The sequence below is a fragment of the Lonchura striata genome, chromosome 2 (assembly GCF_050655825.1).
Source record: "Lonchura striata isolate lonStrDom1 chromosome 2, ASM5065582v1, whole genome shotgun sequence".
Classification (NCBI taxonomy): Eukaryota; Metazoa; Chordata; class Aves; order Passeriformes; family Estrildidae; genus Lonchura; species Lonchura striata.
In genome coordinates, this window is record NC_140704.1 from 23,399,207 (window position 1) to 23,418,522 (window position 19,316).

A 19,316-nucleotide genomic window follows, 5' to 3' on the forward strand; every position below is an offset into this window, starting at 1 on the left:
TATGCTTAACCGTGTTACTGTATTGCAGTTGTTTTCTTAAAATAGTTACCCTCTAAGAACTCCAAGGGATTAATTAAAGGCGTCTCCAGCTGTTGATTTAACTATATTTAGTCAAACAGCTGATACAACTATATACTTATTAAAGAACAGGTGTTAAACCAGTTGCTTTAAGGCAAAATAAATTGAAGTTACTACATAAGCAATGTTCACATTGTTAGTAAATTTATTTTGGTGATACATACCGATATCTGTCTGATGACTCTGCTGTTTTCCAGAAATTGAAATTCTGAATAATGTTTTAATGTGTATATTTAGCTTCTAAGTTGCTAGTATGCTGTAAAATAAATGTTTGGGGCTTATTTTTTTTCATAAGCCTGACTGACACTCACTATCTGTGAAAGTCCATTGCTTCTTTTTGTATTTCTTGTGTTCTGTGGCATATTCATCTTTATAGTTTATTTAAATATTTAATTGTGAACAATTCATGAAGTATGATTCTGCAGGTAAGAATGAGAAAAATTCATCCTATTTGTAACTCACTGGACTTCACTGGGTCTGTAGAAATCAATTGCAGTAAATGTAAATCCTAAACCTACAATTTTGTTGAATCAAACAAATATTGAAAGAAATAGCAGATATAAAATTGCAGCCTAGTACATAGTTTTAATGCTTAAGTGCTTTTTGCCTTCTGTTCAGGAGGGCAGTATCTGCCTTTTACTTTCAGAACATAACTTGCTTCACAAGGCTGAATTCATCAAGAATTGAGTGGAGAAAAGTACTTAAAATCTTAAACATATTTGTGATTGTACCTTACAAAAAATGTCAATGCAGAAACTTGCTGAGGAGTTTACCTGTATGAAATACTGTACTAATTATGGCTTCTGTCTAATAATTTTTCTGTCAAGTGTGGTTTGTAGGCAATTATTTAATCTGTTTCAAAGGCTTTAAAATGTGATACCTTTTGCAAGTTCCAGGCATTTTTGATTGTTAGTTGTTTGTTTTTGTTTTACCTGTGTCTTCATCTGATCAGATTCATTGAACACAGGATTTGTCTTGATTGCTGTGTATGACTTAAGCCAGTAGAAAACACACAGCAATCTGCCTTCCATATGGTTGATGTCATGTATCATGTGAACCCTACCTAATTTAGTCTACTACATGCCACCAGTAGTTTAGTTTTATTAGTTAAGAAATTCTTAAGTTTTAATACAATATCTGGCAAGTTTGAATTTTGGCAACTTTTCATTAAGGTGAAGTGGTATCATGTTGTTACATATCAAGACCATGATAACTAGGGTCTCCTTTTGGAGCTCAAAAATTTTATGTATTATTCTGCCTGTCACAGCCTCTACCACTTATTGTTCAGCTGTTAAGTGTTACTAAGATATGATCACTTGATAGCTTGACTTAAAACACCAGAGATCAAATTTTCTGTGCACTTCCTAAAGTCTGTGTTTTGTTTGTGTCAGCAAAACATATCACATCCTGTGCTTTCATTCATAGGAAACTGATACTAAAATCATAGTGCAGACTTACATACACCTTTAAAAGAGCAGCTGTTTCAGGTAATAGAATCTCATCTACATTTTTATCTCATTTAGGATCCTGCACTTCCATGAGCTTACTGTTCTTAAATGGATGCCACAGCTGAAGTTATTCATAGCCTTATGTGGATACCAAAACACCTCAGAAAAGTGCCTGAAGATAAATATTGATACTTTTGTTCCTAAAGGATAGTGGGATGGCATGTTCATACAGTCCAGTGAATAGTACTGTAACTGTATGAAAACAACTAATGCTTTCAGAGTATCTAAATCTAATATCAGGATGAGCTTTTAAGAATGAATTAATATATATAGCCATCTTCTGGGTGCAGATTTTCAAAATACTTGTGTGAGATGTGAAGGATGTCATAGCAAAGCAGTGAAGTATTCTAGTTCAAAAATTAGTGGAAAACATCATAAAACTTACTAAAAACTCACAATTTAGCAAGGCAGTAAAACCTTTCTTCCCTCATTCTTTTATAAAAGTTTAAATAAATTGGTAGCATTTGTATCACCATTATTAAAACTTATTTACAGAACTTTAGCTCTGGCCTGGAATTTACTTGCTATGGCAAGTTGGATTATTTTAGAAAAGCATAGAAAGTAGAGGGAGAAACATTTTTCTTTAACGTGTCTGTGAATTCATTTGTTAACATTGCGATAAGTCCACCTACTTCCCCACCTCCCCTCCAAAAGATGTTTCAAAAGGTTTTGGGACACTGAAGACTTTGTGCCATTTGGGATTTTTTCAGCCTAGCTGAAGAATATTTCAGGATCCACTTTTTAATTAAAAGTTGGTGTTAAACAGAAATCTGGTGGAGCAAGAGTGTTTCTGTTGATGCATAGCTCTTTTGCCTTCCTGTTGTTACTGAGCTACTGAAACTTGGCAGAAGTGACTGATAGACAATGCCTTTTGAGACAGCACCCAACTGGTGATCCTCATAACTTCATGAAGAGTAAATGAGGCTTGGTTTTATGTCAGTGCCTTTAGCCTGGATGGTCAAAGATCCTACTGTTTAAGGCTTCAAGTATAGATGATCTGTGGATTTTTTTAGAAAGCAGCATGAAACAAGCTTCTGTTGCCCTCTCATTTTTGTCTCTATCCAATCCAGTTTGTCCCAATCCAGTTATTTCCTCTTGCTTTGGGGGCATTCAGTACCAGTGTGGGTCAGATGAATTTTTTGGCCCTCAATATCACCAGAGAGGCAGCATTTTATATGAGAAGAGTAAAATTAAAAAGTAGGTAGGATCAGTATATAAATCGTTTAGGTAGAAGCAGTTTAATTAAAGGCCAGTTGAGCAATTTATTTTGAAGTTACTTTAAGGCATTGCTTTTGTTGAAGCAGTCCAGCATTGAAATGTGCTTGGTATACTTGTGTCAGTCATTGTAATCTGACTTAGAGTGAATTTTCATACACTTAACTTCATTCTATGTCCAGAAAATAACCCAGCTATAATGAACTTAGCTGGTCCTAGATCTGTTCCTATTTAAACTCTTGGGATGGGGAAGAGCAGACCAGATCAGAACCACACTAATTCTGAGGCTTTCCAGCTCACAGTGCCATCTGGCGGGGTTCATTCCAGTTCAGCGCCCTTGGTAATTAGCACTGCCAACAGTACTCTTAACTTGATAAAGACTAAAAAGAATTGCCTGAGGTGCTGTTCCTCTTATTGTCCTGTGTTGTCCTTCAAGATACCATAGCTACCTATAACTGTAAATTCTGGTGATCTCACTGGTTCTCGTCAGAGGCCTCAAAAGGAATGGCTGAACCTGAAAGACTCTCAGGCTTTTATTTAGGAAGACACTAGGATTTCTTCTTTGGAAATATTCTTATTATCATCAAGTAATACTCATGAGCCACTTAAGTTTCCATAAGGAGAGACATTCTAGAGTCTTGTTCAATCTGTTTGGGAAAACCTGGCTGTGAGCGCAACATAAAAATCAGTAGGTTGAAAATTCTTAATTTCTGGGTGATTATTTCTTGTTCATTCAGCCTAATGTTTCCCATTTAGTAAATTCAGCATCTGTTGAATAGAGCAAATAACCTAAAGCTCTGTTTGGCTCAACAGATAAGGAGATTGAAACTTGCAAAGAACATTAATTCTTTACTTACAGGTTGGATTTTCAGCTTTATTGTGACATAATATGTTTAAAGTATTTGCAGGTTGCTTGCTCCTTTATCTTCTTTTTTTGGGGTTTTTATCTCAGATTTGAAAAGAGTTGTAATACTCTGTTTTTTGTTGATTAGCTGAACAGAATCAGTAGACTTCACTAGGAAGACTTGTGTTTATTATCTGTGTTGGCAATTTTTCATTCACCTTACTTAGTGTAGACGTCAGGAACCTAGAAGAAGCAGGTGCTATAAACTTGCCTATACTTCAGGAGTTAGTGCTTTGCCAAGACAACCCTTAGTGCTTAGACTTTCTGAGGATATGACAAAAGTGATAAAGTGCCACTTTCTTCTCTAATACCATTTAACAATTCAACATCTCTTCAGGGGACAGACTAGCTTTTACAAAACTTGATAGCCTAACAGCAGATGAGTTTTAAACAGCTCAAGTGGGATTTACTGCCTAAATCTCAGTGTTGTTGTCTCCATGACTCTCTCATGGGGGCGAGAGAGATTATGGCAGGTATTTTTTCAGTTCTCCACAGTAAGGTGGGATGGATAAGCTTAAACCACAGCAAATGTCCAACTGCTAAACCATGTCAAAATTTCAAATTCAGGTTGGCTGTTTTAGTTTGTCACTATGGGCTTGCAGAACATCCCAGACAAGAATTCTTGGGACATACATGTGCTTAATAAATTATCAAAACAAATCTCACCTCAGGGCTCTGCTTTTTGTTCTTTTTGTGTTGCTGAAATCTTCTGTAGGAATAATTACTTACCAGTGGTCAAAGGGAGTAGGCACTTGACCAATCACTAGGGTAGGTGATTCTTAAATTAGTCCTTCATCTTTTAAGATGAGGTGGCAGTCTGTCTCAGGGTTCATATTTTGGTTTCACTTTCACTCAATTTCAGTAATCTTCCAGAATTTATACTTTATTATCATTCAGTGATTGGGGATTAGGAGCAATATCATTAGAAAAGCCTGAGCCTTTCTGCCACAGGACTGGTTATGATCTATCATGATGAGTTCCATGATATATCCAAGTGTTGCTATGTACTTGCAGCCAGAGTCTGTCTGGGTCTGGGATGTATCATAGTTACCACTTACACAATACAGTTTCTCACAGCTCACAGTACATGTTATGCATTCAGGTACAGCTTAAAGTGGATTTTGTAGCACTTGCTCTATATGCAGAGTAGCTATACCTTTCTGAGGCAAATTTGTGCCTTTTGCGTTGGTGGAAAGTTTCAAGCAACATGTGACAAAAAATTCTATTTCACTTTTTCTTACCCTCATTATGCTCAGGTGCAGATACTGTTCCTGTGAACACTTTCAGTCTGCTAACCAGAAAGTTTAAAATATACTTTCTACACTTAAATAAAGCATTTTCATGGAAGCACTGAAGCCAGGATTTGTTTGTTAGGCTTATTGGGCTTTTTGTGTTGTATTGTGAGGCAGTTTCAACTAACAAATGGTATTATTGTTATCAAATCCTGTTCTACAAAACAGGATTGCCTTGGGGCTTTTCAGTCATGCCATAAGTATTTAATCACCAAACTGATGTTTTAGTCATTTACTGTGGTAGGCATTGAGAATCAGTTCAAAGTTTAATGGTTTCTCCTCATTGCTGCCAGGGCATGCAGCTCACTCTGGAGTACTTTGCCATGTTAGCTCTCTGGTCCTCTTCAGCAGAGCTGTGTACTACCCTGTCAGTCCCCAGCTGTTACTCCGATTCCATTGCGGGTGCAGGATGTGAGGTTTTTTTATTAACTCACATGCAGCTCTTGTTGGCTTCGGCTTCCAGCATGTTGAGGTCTCACTGTATGGTGGTTCTTCTTCTGTATCTGGCTTTCCATCTGTTTGTTGTGGTCCATGAACTTGCTTAAGATGTATTCAATTTTATCATCCAGATTATCTGTAAAGACTATTGCATGGCTGTCAATTTGTCTTTCAGCCATTAACTACTGGTTTTAGCTAGAGTCCAGAAGATTCAGAAGTCTTTGTCTTTTTACATTGGATGAGTGATCTGAGTATGACCTGGTCTGGCACAGAGCATTTCTCATTGGACACCAGACTGTTTTAGAATTTCTGACAAAGAATAAGTCCTTGTCTGTGAGGACATGTTAATCTGAAGTTTAAGCAATGTCCGGAGCATCTTTTGAAGTTACAGTAGCTGAGAAATGAAAAAACATAATGTGGATCTCCATTCATGCTCTTTTTGTACTGTGTAAAAATAAAAAAGTGTAATTTTTGCTTGTAGCAGCTTGTCTGAGGTTACTTTTTGTTGTCAGTCTGTAAGATTGTGATTCCTCCTTTTATGCTTTTTCCTTAAATGAGTATAAAAAAAAGAAATAGGGGTTTGTACTCAAGAGAAGCTGTGAGAGATGAACAGTCTCTTTCTGTAAGAAGTGCCTATGTAGCAGTGAATTGGAGATGAGTTTGATTTTAGAAAGTTGAAGTTTGAATCTAATAATGTTTGTGTACAGGTACATGAAGTGTGACTGTACAGCTGTACAGGATGTGCTATACCTATGGATTTCTTCACAATTAGAAGGGTTTTTTGGGTTTTTTTTGACAGCAAATATATTTTATATTATTTCCTAACATCCTTCTTTGGAAGCACTGAGCACTTTCAATTTCTGTTAACTGTAATACCTCTGAAAATAAGGCTGTCCAGATCTGTTATATTATCTTAGAATGTTAAGGCATAACAAACATTCATAAAGCAGCATCCAGTTTTAAATGGTGTTGAATGTCTTTCTGTTCTAAAAAGTATTTTATGCATGTGAACTAAAAATATAGCTATTGATGCTTTACAAATGTAGCTTCATTGATTTTCAGGGATGTTTTTCAGTAATGTCTTCTACTGTTATATAGGCAGTGATTAAATGTTGCAGCTTTATTTCAAACTTTTTTTTAAGTGCTTATGAGATTAAGTTTCGCATTATGTTGGAGCCAAATTTTATTTTAACATGGACTTTTACTCTAGAAATAGTTCAGTCAGACCATATTTGAAACTAATCAATGGACAGTGTTACCCAACAGTCCAGATTGCTGGCACAAGTGCCAGAGGTCAGAATCTGATGAAGGTAGCTGAATAAATAAATAATGCTGCTATTGTAATTATAGCAGTACATTAACTGTCATAACTGACATGATTTACTGAAGTAATCCTCTCGACTTTGCAAGTTAGTTCCCTTCTGTCTCAAGGATAAGTATTTAGTTCCTAATAGTGATTGAGTCTTCTCCAGATTTCTTTCTGCCAGCTGGAGGATACTGGCTTTTAAAAGTGAAGATTGTGTTGTACCAGAGTGTTGGTAGTTTTGGTGCAGTCTATGATGTGGCAATTGATGCTAGTATATTGGTTTGGGATTAATGAGTAAGAAGTTATAAATAGAACTAGATAAATGCATGTATCATTGAAATACCTAAGTTCTTCTATTCAGTTGTTCTTTTGCTGTGGGAAATGATTTTGAAAAGTATACCCATTATCAGTCTGCATGCTGCTCTCTTGTAGTCCAGTGTTTTTCTATTTATAAGAGACAACATCTTGTAACAGAATTTAGTGCTAGTATCCATTTCCTATTTTTCAAACTGATGGAAAGCTGAATAGCTGTTGTAAATGGCACTTCTGAAAATCTGGAAATAAACAGGTAATTCTTCCTACACAATTTTATTGTCCCTTTTTATGCATTAAAAGGAAAGAAGCATATTTTCATTCTCATTTCATTGTACACTGGATATTTGATAGAAATATTTCAGACAATAATTTATTTTTTCTAAATGCTATGAAGTGAACATGCCTGTTTCCAAGAGTATTGGGTTTTTGCCTAGAAGCCGGACTTGAAAGAATCTGTGAACTGGGAATTGCAAGTTGTTAGTTGATTTAGTTGCAAAAGCTGAGAGTCAAGGAGTGAAATCGATTGTTCTTCACTACTGAAAAATACAGATGAAATTTTTAACGGGATTCAGTACTGCTTGCAGGATCCAAGCAAGATCTTATCAGCATGATGGGAGAAGCTGGAGGCAATGTCTTGACAGATAGGTGAATGTATTAAAAAATGCTCTGGATTGGTTTTCATGTGTGCTAAAAATGTGTTAAATGGATCATGGCTGACTGTTCCCGATGCTTTCCCAGGGTAAGGTGCTCATTCTCTGTTGGTTCTCAGAGGCATATCAATGCAGAGAGCCTGTTCTTAATGTTCTTCAGCTTTTGTTTCTTTGCATCCTTCCTTCTTGAGTACCTCCTGTGTTTACACACTTGGCTCTTGCTTGCAATTTTTGAAACTCAGCAGAGACTTGACATTGAATTGTTTCAAAACTGCAGATTGAAAACTAATGGAAGCAGCATTAAGTTCTCCACAGGCTTAGTTTTGGCGTGGCGTAATTAAGCTGGTGTGCCTGGAAGTCAGGATAAGACATTGTATCGATGTGTATTTGTTTCACATTTTGTTCACTGTGGACAAATCTATTTTTCTAGAAATACAAAATCTGGAAGTATTTTTCTTTTTAACTGAAAATTTTAGTTCTAAAGAATTTGTTTTCCTTGGCTCCCATGACTGCTGGTGGACTTTTCCCTGCTTGTCATTGGAACAATGATAGATCCTCGACTGTAGTTCATGAGAAGGAATTTGGAATCTGAGACTTCCCTGTTTTGATGTAAGCATCACAGAATGTGTTTGGTCAGCAGGAGCTTTTTGCTGTGCTGCTTCTCTTATTTCTAGCTCTTAAAATTTGATTAAAAATATGAATTTAAAGTTATGTTGCATTAATAGCTGGACAGTTCTTTCTGTACCTGAATGTATGGGGTTAAAAGTGCTCTGATTTGTGCATACATCTATCTCTACTGGTGCAGTTATTTCCAAAGTTCTAGATCCTCATACGGAATTTGTCAGTTGAGAACTTGTGTAATACAAAAATGTAACATTTTCATTTTCACATGTGTTTAGCTTTCATATGTGCTCATCTTCGTCAGTGTTTAAACAGAAAAAGAAATAGGATTTGCTTGTAACAGCCATGGTAGATTTTAATCTGTTAATTCTGAAGAAGTGAAAGTTGACAACTTAATTTTGAAAGGAGGGAAATCTGGCATGCCCAGATGCTTCAGTTAAAATATGCAAAATACTTGAGGAGAGACTAGGAGTAATTAATTTGTCCTTGAGCTACACATCTAATTTTGTAGACAAATAAAGACTGTAAAGCTGCTTTAAAAAAGCCAACTTAACTTTCCATTACAGAAGGTTTCAATCAAGTTGGGGAACAGAATTCTTGACCAGTGGCACTACATGTAATTTATGACTAAGAAATAAAACATTTGAAAAAGCAAAATCTCTGAGTAGTTACACTTGAAGTCAGTTTGTTTGCTTTCTGTTATTGGGACATTTGAACAAATTCTGCTTTTCTTTTGGATAAGATAAACTGAAAGTATTTTATTTTATTGAGATAAACTTAAAGTTTTAGGAGAATGTAGTAATATCCTAACAGAACAACTGGAACCTTTAGCCTTCCCATTTTTGAGGAACTAAATAATTTTGAGAAATGAAATTTCTCTTTAGTTGGGTTTGGTGGTGGTTGGTTGGCTGTTTTGGGTTTTTTTTCCCTTTTAAACTCTGAAGTAGAAGGAGACTATTCTTTCTTTTCTTGTTTAGAATTTTTTGAATTGAATGGATTTTTGTGAAATAACAGAAGATACATATTTTAAAAACCAGAAAAAATCACAAAGTTGAACTAATTAGAAAAGTAATAGGGAGGAAATAAGTGTTAAGTACTTAGGTGAGCATATTTGGCTCAGCACACGTTGAGGCCCTCCTCCTGTAAACAGAGCAGGAGCCATATGCTGGGCTGTCTTCCTAAGAAAGGAGAAGAGGCTGAGGAAACCCACAAAGAAATACAAATAAAGGGACAAAAGCATAAACCAGCCACAAGTCAGAACTGATCTCAGTGATGCATTTAGACTGGGGCTTCTCAGCTCTCTTGGGACCAGATGAGAACTAGAAAGCCCTTCAGGTGACATCTTGCGCAGTAACCAAACGGTGACTGGGAAGGAGGATCCGTGTGTCCTGTTCGGTTTGGGGGTTCCTGAAGAAGTAGGATGGAAGCTTGGCTTTCTCGACTGGTGAATATCATGAGCAAATATGCTATCTTTTCTATATTTGTTTTCTTACAATTTTCTTACAATTGCAGCCTATTTATTTTAAAAAGCCTATTTATTTAAAATGATATTTGAGTATTATTTGATGTTGAAAGTTTAAAGCTTTAGGGTCTTTATTTGTATGCTTTCCATTGGAGCTACATTTATGAAATGGATTGTACTTTAAGTACTACAATACATGTTGGATGCTTCAATTGAAAAGTAATGATTCTTGTTTTCAGATTTAATTTGTTTAGTTTTGAATTTAAATTGGTAAACCACGATGTGATTATTTTATTTATTTGAACAAAACTTCTGTTCTTGTTAAGAAAAAAAATTAAATGGATTTTCTTGTGTAAACCACTGTAAAGTGATTTAAAGTGATAAGCTCTTCAAAAGGCAGTGTCTTACCATATTTGAATAGCTTACATACTAATTGGTTTTTAAAGTGTGTGCCTGGCTCACCTGTGACTTTTTGTTCATCAGCATGTTTTGCTACAAGGTAGTGTGTCTTGTAATCTGCTCACTTTTTGTTTTAGAGTATTCCTTAATAAATATTGCTACTTTGCGATTTCTTTGTGTTTTCACTAACTTGATCAGCTTTTTGTGTTACAGCAAACTTTAAAAAATTTTTTGTGTGATACTTGCTTGAGGAGAAGTTTGATTTTATCTGTCTCTGAAATAAAAATTAAAATGAATTTCTGTAAATTATTTTAAGGTTCCTGTGAAATTGAAAAATGAGATCAGGTTATTTAATTTTATTTGTCCTTTATAATGACATTTGTACCTTTACCTTTGAATGTTTTGATTTTTAGGTATCAGTCTGTGGAACAGTAACTTGAGAGTATGAAACTGAAAAGGAATTAATTGAGTGTTGTTTACATTTAAGATTTTGTTAAAGCAAAGTATGTAAATGGAAAAATAATCTAGGTCTCTCTAACATATGCAATATTAACTTCCACCTTGTTTTCAGTAGAGATTAGTTTGAAGCTTTATGTAGAATAGTGGGTAAGGCTTTGTAGAGGATGTCATTAGTAATAAAGAGGAAAACTTTCACCTTTAACAAGATTTTGTCTTCTCTACAGCTTGCCCAATTTAGGCAGCGGAAGGCACAAACTGATGGTCAAAATGGATCAAAGAAGCAGAAAAAGAAGAAGAAAACAGCAAGCATCAAAGATGAAGAATCAATACAAGATGGGATTGAAACTGATCGATCTCGAAGTGATGAAATATCCTCATGCAGCAGTCGAAGGGGAGGAGCTGCTACTGCTGACTTTGCTATTATCAGGACTTTGCATAGTGGAGAAATTATTAAACACACCCCAGCTTACACCATTGAGGTAAGTTTGTCTCAGACTATAAACAGTCACTTTTGGGGGTGAGTGGGCATAAAATAATCCATTCATGTTGAGAGTGGAAATAAAGGAATTGGATGAGATTTTGCACACTATTTCCTTTCTTCTTCTGTCTTACTTAGTATGTCCAGAGAAGACACTTTCTACTTGCCTGCTGGCATGATTTTTTTATTGTAGTCAGATCCCTGTAGAGAATGGATAGTGTGATTGTACTGCTATACTCCTTAAATGTGCACAAAATAATTTAATTTTATTAGAAGTTGCAAATTGAAGTGGATTTTTGATTTCTGCACTTATGGCTCCACCAAAATGCAAAACTAAACATCTTTTTTGTATTTATGATGTAATTTGAGTCTCTCTGGTTAATGAGGACAAGGAATGAATTAGAAATCACGACTGATAACTGGGTGGCTTAAGAGATTGGCAAACAATTACTCTACTTTTATTACTTAATAAAATATAACCCTAATTGCCATTGGCTGAAAGTAAGTGCCCTGAGTGGAAGATGCTGTGTGACGTATACTGGCAGTCCAATTTAGTTCTGAGTGGACAAGAATTCATGTAATGCCATTACAGATAGAAGGGACAAGAAAGGCTGATATTATTTACAGAATAACTTAGTCCATTTGTGAAACCAGTGCTTCTACAATTACATGAGTGGCATTCTGAGGAAGCGTCTCAATGCAGATTTCCAGGTCTGTGCAGATGAATGCAATAATTTTTGAGAGATGTGGTACAGACGAATGCTCTGCATTTTGACTTGCCAGTCCTGTGCTGGGACAGACCATTTGTAGTGATTTTGGCTCCATTATTGAATTTTCAGTAACTGAGGACTGACTGAGAAATTACACTTTTTGAAATGTTTTTGCATTTTTGTTAAAAAACCCCAAACATACCAAGGTGGAGAGGCACACAGACTAAATCATACATGCAAATGAAAACTTGTAGAGTACTTGATCCATTTATTTTACAGTTTTAAGCCTATAATACACTGGATTATATATATCAATAATAGATATATCAGTATATATCAATATAGTAAATATTTTGAACCTTGTAGGTATGTGCCTTTAATATGTAGCTTTTAATTCTTAGAAAGCTCATGTTAGGACTTCAAAACTGTAGTAACTCAATAAAACTGTGTGTTGAACTCAGGTTTACCTGGAGAAGGTAAGAAATTTGGTAACAGAATAACTATTTTCTTAGATGAAGATACGACTTCTTTGCCTTCTAGGAGAAGAGAAAGATGCGTTTTATAAAATGAATCAGATTATCTACAACTATTGAGAGAGGATTGCTAGGGAAGAGAGGTGCTCTGAGAGAACTACTTAAAACTGTTGTTTTAATAATACAATAGTTTGCATAAATATGGCAACTTTTTGAAACAATTTCCTTGATCAAATATCAAGGAAATACCTTTGAAGTTGCAGATGGACTCTGCTAATATATTTCCTTTGTTAGGGTAAATATCTCTAGTACAGTTGGAGAAAGAGGGTAAAGTACAGAGTCATAGAATAACTTGGGTTAAAAGGGACCTTTGAGGTCGTCTAGTCCGATCCTGTGTTCAAAGCTCGTCTAATTAGATCAGGTGGTCCTAGTGCCCTGTGTTGACCTCTAAAAGCATACAGTACAATACACAGTTGATTTTAGAAATGGAAAAAAATCTGCATTGCATTTGCTAAAGATTGTGTTCATAGATACATCTTAAGATGGAGGTATGATTTTTCTGAGGTCTGTCTTACTCCCAAAGCAACTTACCTTTTGTTTAAATGAATAAATAATGAGATGCACTACGGTTTTTGGTTTGCTGGGGGGAGGTGGTTTGTTTCTTTATGTTTTAAATTGTAACTTTACATGAATAAGCATTAGAATAATATGAATTTGTAATTTTACTCTGTTGAATTACTTAGTGACTTTTAAACCAGTATTCCCTTCCACAAAAAAAAAAAAAAACAAACAAACAAAAAACCCAAAATAAAACAAAACAAAACAAACAAAAAAAACAAAACCACAAAACACCCCTCTCCCAACTGGAAGAGCATTATTCTTTGTTAAATATGGTCTGTAGCCTCCTTACTCATATTACTTAAATAATCAGTATTTTGTAGTTGGAAGGTGATTGATAAAGTCTTTGCAATATTAATAGAAGAGGAAAAACTCTAAAAGTGTTTCAGTGATTCTCATAAATTACTGTTTTTAGTCTTACAAGTGCAATGATTTGGACAGAGAGGCTGTATTACAGTAATTGGATTGGAGCTTGCTGAATTGAAATGGCAGCCACTGTAATAGGCATTTTCAGGCTAATCTCTGGCGTGGAGAATTACATCTTTGAGCTGTTTGCTTTTTCACCCAACATTAAGTTGTTGTAGGTTGCTGTGTCAGAAGAGTGAGACAGGATTACTGGAAGCATTATGCAGGATCATTTTCTAGCTAAACTTTGATTCTACTTATTTATTTCATCTTGTACTGGAACTGATATTTAGAATTGTTGTTTCTGAACCACAAAATACAGACTCGGAACATCTGACTATACTGCCTGTCTATCTAAAAATCTTGGCTGGGCTTCTCTGTGGTTGTTTTGTGGGTATTTTATTTCCCTGCAGTTCTTCTAGTATGATTTTAAGTCCCCAGTGGAATTAGCATGTCCAAATATAAGTAAAAAAGGGTTCTCTTACTCAATATGAATATTAGAAAGTGAAAGAGAGGACAAAAGTGTTTAGAGTACAAAGAAGGTTTTTTGCAGGTTTTTTTTTTTTTTTTTTTTTTTTTTTTTTTTTTTTTTTACTTCTGTGTTCCTAAGGGTGGACTAATTGGAAGAACTACCATTGTTTAGCAATTACATTTTATATTCCATCTGAAATAATTTGTAATCTCTAAGGTTTCCATCCATTGTTGGAGGAACAATTTGCAAGAATTCTTAGAGAAATGCCACTTGGTATTAATTTGGTCTCTTGTTTCATGTTGAATACTTTGTCTTGTTTTCACAAAGAGAGTATTTTTTGTCTTTATTTTGTTGCACCCTGATATCTTTAGGTATTGACATCCATAGTATCCTTTAGGTGTTGACATTCATAGTGTCCCTTTCCATACAGAGGTAAAAATAACGTAGACCACATCATAAAATGAACTGTTAATAACTTTAATAACTGAATTAAAATCTGGGGTTTAGGATTGGTTGTTTTTGTGACTTCTGCAGCTAAAAATGGAAGAAAGCAAAAGTCGCTTCCAAGGTAGATAATTGCTGAGATCACCTATTCTGGGAAGTCTTGAAACTATGGATTGGAGCACACTGCTTTGCAAGAATGTCTTAATGCCAGAAAAGCAAAAGAAATTAACCTGTGTCACAGTAAAATTGTCCTTGAGTCACCTGGGTAGTAAAAGCTATTATACAAAGCTTCTTAGAAAAGAAAAGTTCAAAGTTCTGTGATGAAGAATACCTGCTAATTGACTAAGGTTGGATTAGTAACTCGTCTTTTGGTTTTTAAAGATCCTTTTAGTAATAGTTTTAGAATAGCTTTACTGTTAACTGAAGTGGTTGGTAAAGTTTCATGTTCATTGTTTCATTTCTATAAGGTATTCCAGTTGTTAGTGTCTGAGATTTTGACAGACAAGGATCAGCAAGTGATTAGGAAGGAGATACTGGGAAGGATTCTTGAGAGCTGATGAAGAAAAGTGAGAGAAATAAGCAAGTATATAAGCAGTATGGAAAAACAGAGAGGATGCCTCAGTGAGAAAAGGCATAACTGGTGAATGTGGTAAGACAATCCTGTGATGGAAGCATGAAAGCAAAGAGCAACTAAGGGCTTTGACTAGAAAAGAGCTATTCTGAGATGTACGGTAAGGTGGAGGAATTGGAAAAAAAAAAGGATAAATAAAATGTAGTAAAAATTAGCCCAGTATCGTCAGATAATATAGCATCCATTGAAACATGTATTGAAATTGAAGAATGAAGAAAAGCAATGTTTGGAAATAGTCTGTTCAGTAATAAAGTCAGTGCCACAAGAGAAGGTAGGAAATTCTCAGCAGCATATGGTTGTGATTGAAGCCACTCATTCTTTCTATTCACCATCTGGCCAGAAAATTGCCAGGGTAACTTGCCAATTTTATTTGATTTATAAGACAATCTCTGGTATTATGTCTTTCTTTATCTCTGTATATACTCATATATAATAGATTTAGTGGCACAGAAATTACCTGTATTGGAGAATGGTCTCTGCAATTACAGGGTATTTCACTTTAGATTAAACATTTATAAAGCCGTGTTACCAAAGAATAAAAACCTAATTGAATGTGTAAGTTACCACTGTTGATGCTGTTTGCTGATACCATCAGAGGTTTACACACTGCAGAGTTCAGTACCTTGCTGCAGGTTATATTCAGCTTTGGCAGCAGTTTATCTCCACTGAAACACACTCAGTTTAAATTTGATCATAGTAAATAGGTGTGGGTCATAAATTACCAGGGAATTTGAGTTGAATGGTTTTTGATACTAGGAGCTAAAGAAGACATGATAAGGCAATATAAAATAATAGCTCTTCATATTCAGAATGTTCTACAAGTATTAAAGGTTCAGAATGACCTGAAGAGAGGGTTTTGAGTCTGGGATATTCTCTTCACGCTCTCTTTGCCTCACTTCACGTCATGGTCTCCTTAATTGGACTTATTTGTGATCCTCTATGAATTGCTAGAAATCCATCTGAAAATGGCCAAGTCAAAATAACTTGGTCAAAAATTAATCCAGCCTTTTGTAGCTATATTTTTGTGACAGTTTTCACTGAGGTCATAAAAAAGTCAGTAGTTTCCTTCAGATAGAATTCTATTCTGTGACTATTCAGTCTATGCCTTCATCCATTGCAATTCAAGTAGGTTAGAACCAACTGTATGTTGGTTCTTGCAAAACGTTTTGTTGTCACCTATGGAAGTTTTCCAAAGAAATACGAAAATCACTTTTCAATTTTTGTGGCCAATTTTGTACATGAGTTTTTTTGTGAATCCTGGGGTATTGCTTGGTGTCCAGTGTCCACGAACATGACTTTTGAGCAGTGCTTAACTGCATACAGAAACAAGCTACTGTAAAATGGGCCTGCTGTATTCCACAGGCTGATGCGCCGCTTTTTTTTTTTTTTATCATCTTGTATTTCCTCTGAAGTATATAGACAGAACTTCTTAAAATTTTCTGAATACTCCTATCATTAAAGGTACCATCTCAGAACTGATGGAGATAGTTCCCTACAAAGAGTCTTTGAGATATCTCTTCAATGTATTTTAGCAGTCAACTACATTGTCACTGAAGAAAATACTAAATAAGGTGTTTAAGTATTTTGCCAGAAGAGAGTAACTGTTTGCAGAAAGAAAATGCTGTGGGACATAATTAATAGGATACGTGCAAAACAGCTGTGAGTTGTAACAAATACCTGTTTCATATTCCGTGAAGCATTGAGAGACCTGATGAATAGCCTTCTTGGTATTATCCTATCAAAAGATTTTGTGTTGCTAAGAGTGTGTAGTAAGAATTTTTTTAAATTATTTTCTTTGAAACCAGACCTCTGTGGCTCAAATGTGCTAAGTAAAACCTAATTTCTTTCATTGACCAAAGAAGAATTGAGGAATGCAGAACAGGTAGCTTGATAATGGAAGGAACTGTATTTGAAATAAAGTTAGTCAGGATTTAGGAAGTAACATAGCTTCGTGGAGGGCAAGATGATCTCCTCTAAAATGTTGACTATTTGTAATGTTACAGATTCTGACAGTGAAAGAATAACATGAAGTCTTACAGTCTGGGCTGTAATGTGTGAGCTCATAGGATTTAATTCTCTTTAACTGATTTTTAGCAGGGTTTGGATGACCCCCTTAGCATAGGAGACATTTAACTGGAGTTCATTTGGCCATCTTTCTATCTTTAAAATCACAGAATCCCTTGGCAAAAATACTTGGTTTTAACATGCAAAGAACTGGATCCAGGACTGAAGTTGGCATTTTAGAAAGATTATTTATGCTGCTAACAGTTATTTTACACCTAAACTAATGGAGCACTATGTGTTTTGTGACAATTTTGTGAGAAGTATTTCAGGATTTTTTTTTAATTGTAGATTGGTATTCAGAAAGGAACACCAATGTATTAACTTTTTAAAAAATACCATATCTGGCCAAATTAACATAACAAAACTAGAGAATTATTTTCAAAAATCAACTTGCTATGAGAATTAATATTTTTTCACTCCGGCCTAAGCTTCAACCTGCAAATTCATAGCTTTTTTCTATAACTACCTACTAGATTTGTCTGTCTATACTTTATCTCAAGATGTACAAATTCATTTTTCATCTTCCTTATGAACAAGAGACTGTTTTATAATTTAAAAGCATTACAAGGTAAAACTATTCAAGAAGTGGTACTACTTGTGCCTGTTTTTTGCATGTTGGAGAAGTGCCTATATTTCATGCTGTATATAAAGATTTGAAGTATTCTTAGATCTAGCTATGTATAAACACATTTATAGTAACTCTTCTGAGCTTCTCTAGGAATGCTTCTACTCATTCTTTGTTTAGGCTCCTGAATTGCAACAAACCATGAAAACTTGTAAGAAGATAACAACCATATATTTGTTTTCTCTGATATAAAAAAAATAATGTGGTTTTCTCTGATTATATTTCTTCCAGAGGATTTTGTTCTAGACCAAGGACATAGTATACAAACAAGATGTATTTTTTTGTATGAATGTATAAATACACAAATATTCATATAAATATAAATAATATGAATAAAATATATTTGTGTGAAAATGAAATATTTTTAAATACTGATTTTATATTTCATAGTAGAAACACTTTTGTCACCATTGAGTTTTAAAACATTATTTTGACTTCTGTTTGAGGTGGACCTGGTTTTTATTTTTTTAAAATTATATACACTGTATGAATTCTAACTTCCAAATAAATATTAAAAGGTAATATTGTGCACTCTATACATGAAAAAATACCCTTTGGTTAGGTTAATTACATTCTGGAGCTGCATATTGGATTCAAAATATGTAGAATCAATGTTGTTAGGATTGTAAAAACTGCTGAACTTCAGGAGGTCTGAGTGGTAGATTGCTTTAAAAAAAACAAAACCAAAAAACTAGAACACAGTTTACATTCCAAGTTTCACCTATACCTTCTGATGCAAAATGTACCATGTTCCTTTGAAAGTTAGCCTGATAGAACTCAATATAAAATTGAGACATTTACTGTGAGTCTGGCAAATGTGTTAAGTGAATTTTGGACAAGCTCTGTTATGTGCATGTCAGTTTTGCCAAAGTAGTTCCAACTCATGGTGACACTTCTCAAGTTTTCAAGTTTTTCTTTCAAGTGCACTTATTCCATGATAGTGCACCTTATATACATAATTTGCACATTTTCCCATAAACATTTTGATTCTCAAACTTGATACAGTTTATGTAGTTCATCAAGATAGTGCTGTTTCATTCAGGCATCTGCCATGGCACATTTATGCTCAGTTTGTTAAGGCTTTGTTCCCTTAATTCCTCTACTTCATTAGATTACAAGATTTGAGTCTTTGTCCATTTATTTTCCCTTGGTTTCCATGGAAGCTGAAGGATGATTATTTGTTTTAAAATTCTAGTCAACATCAAAAGTTTTGCATGTATGAAAATAATGCTCTATACAAGATTGTGTTCTTAAGCCAGAAAAGTTCCTAATTACATAAAACTGATATAGCAGAGACAAGTTCTTTTCATGGTACTACTTAGTTCTTTTTAAAAAAGCAAAAATAAATCCCTGAAAATTAAGTTAAATTTTCAAAATATTGTTTTGCATCTGTAGGTGTGGGATGATTTTGTCAGGTAATTAGAGTGTTTCTGTGATCATAGTTCAACAGCAAAATTATTTTATTAAAGCTGGGATTTCCAGTAAGTGAAGGTGACCATTGCTGTACATATACTCTTATCAAATTCATGTACACCTTGGTGTTTTCAAACACTGTAAAATGGAAAATGTCTTGTTTAGTATTTTAGAGTGTCATCATTGTAAATTTTTTAATATTTTATTTTAGCCGGAAAGTGAAATTTCCACCACAGTAGAAGACTACAGTTCTGAGGTAAGACTGAAGTAATGCTTTTCCTAGCTTTTCTTTCAACCTTTTCTGTTACATGTTTGCTGCAATGCTGTGCATAGTTT

General features: G+C 34.7%; 1 protein-coding gene across 7 annotated transcripts in view; it reads left to right on the forward strand.

The window, feature by feature from the left end:
* AKAP9 (A-kinase anchoring protein 9) overlaps window positions 1–19,316 on the forward strand; it is a 103,832-nt gene that overhangs the window by 13,058 nt on the left and 71,458 nt on the right. For all 7 annotated transcript variants that reach the window (XM_021551652.4, XM_021551655.4, XM_021551653.4 and 4 more), the window contains exons 2-3: window positions 10,872–11,126; window positions 19,192–19,236. In XM_021551652.4, coding sequence (XP_021407327.3) covers window positions 10,872–11,126; window positions 19,192–19,236 — 300 coding nt within the window. The remainder of the gene's footprint in view (window positions 1–10,871; window positions 11,127–19,191; window positions 19,237–19,316) is intronic.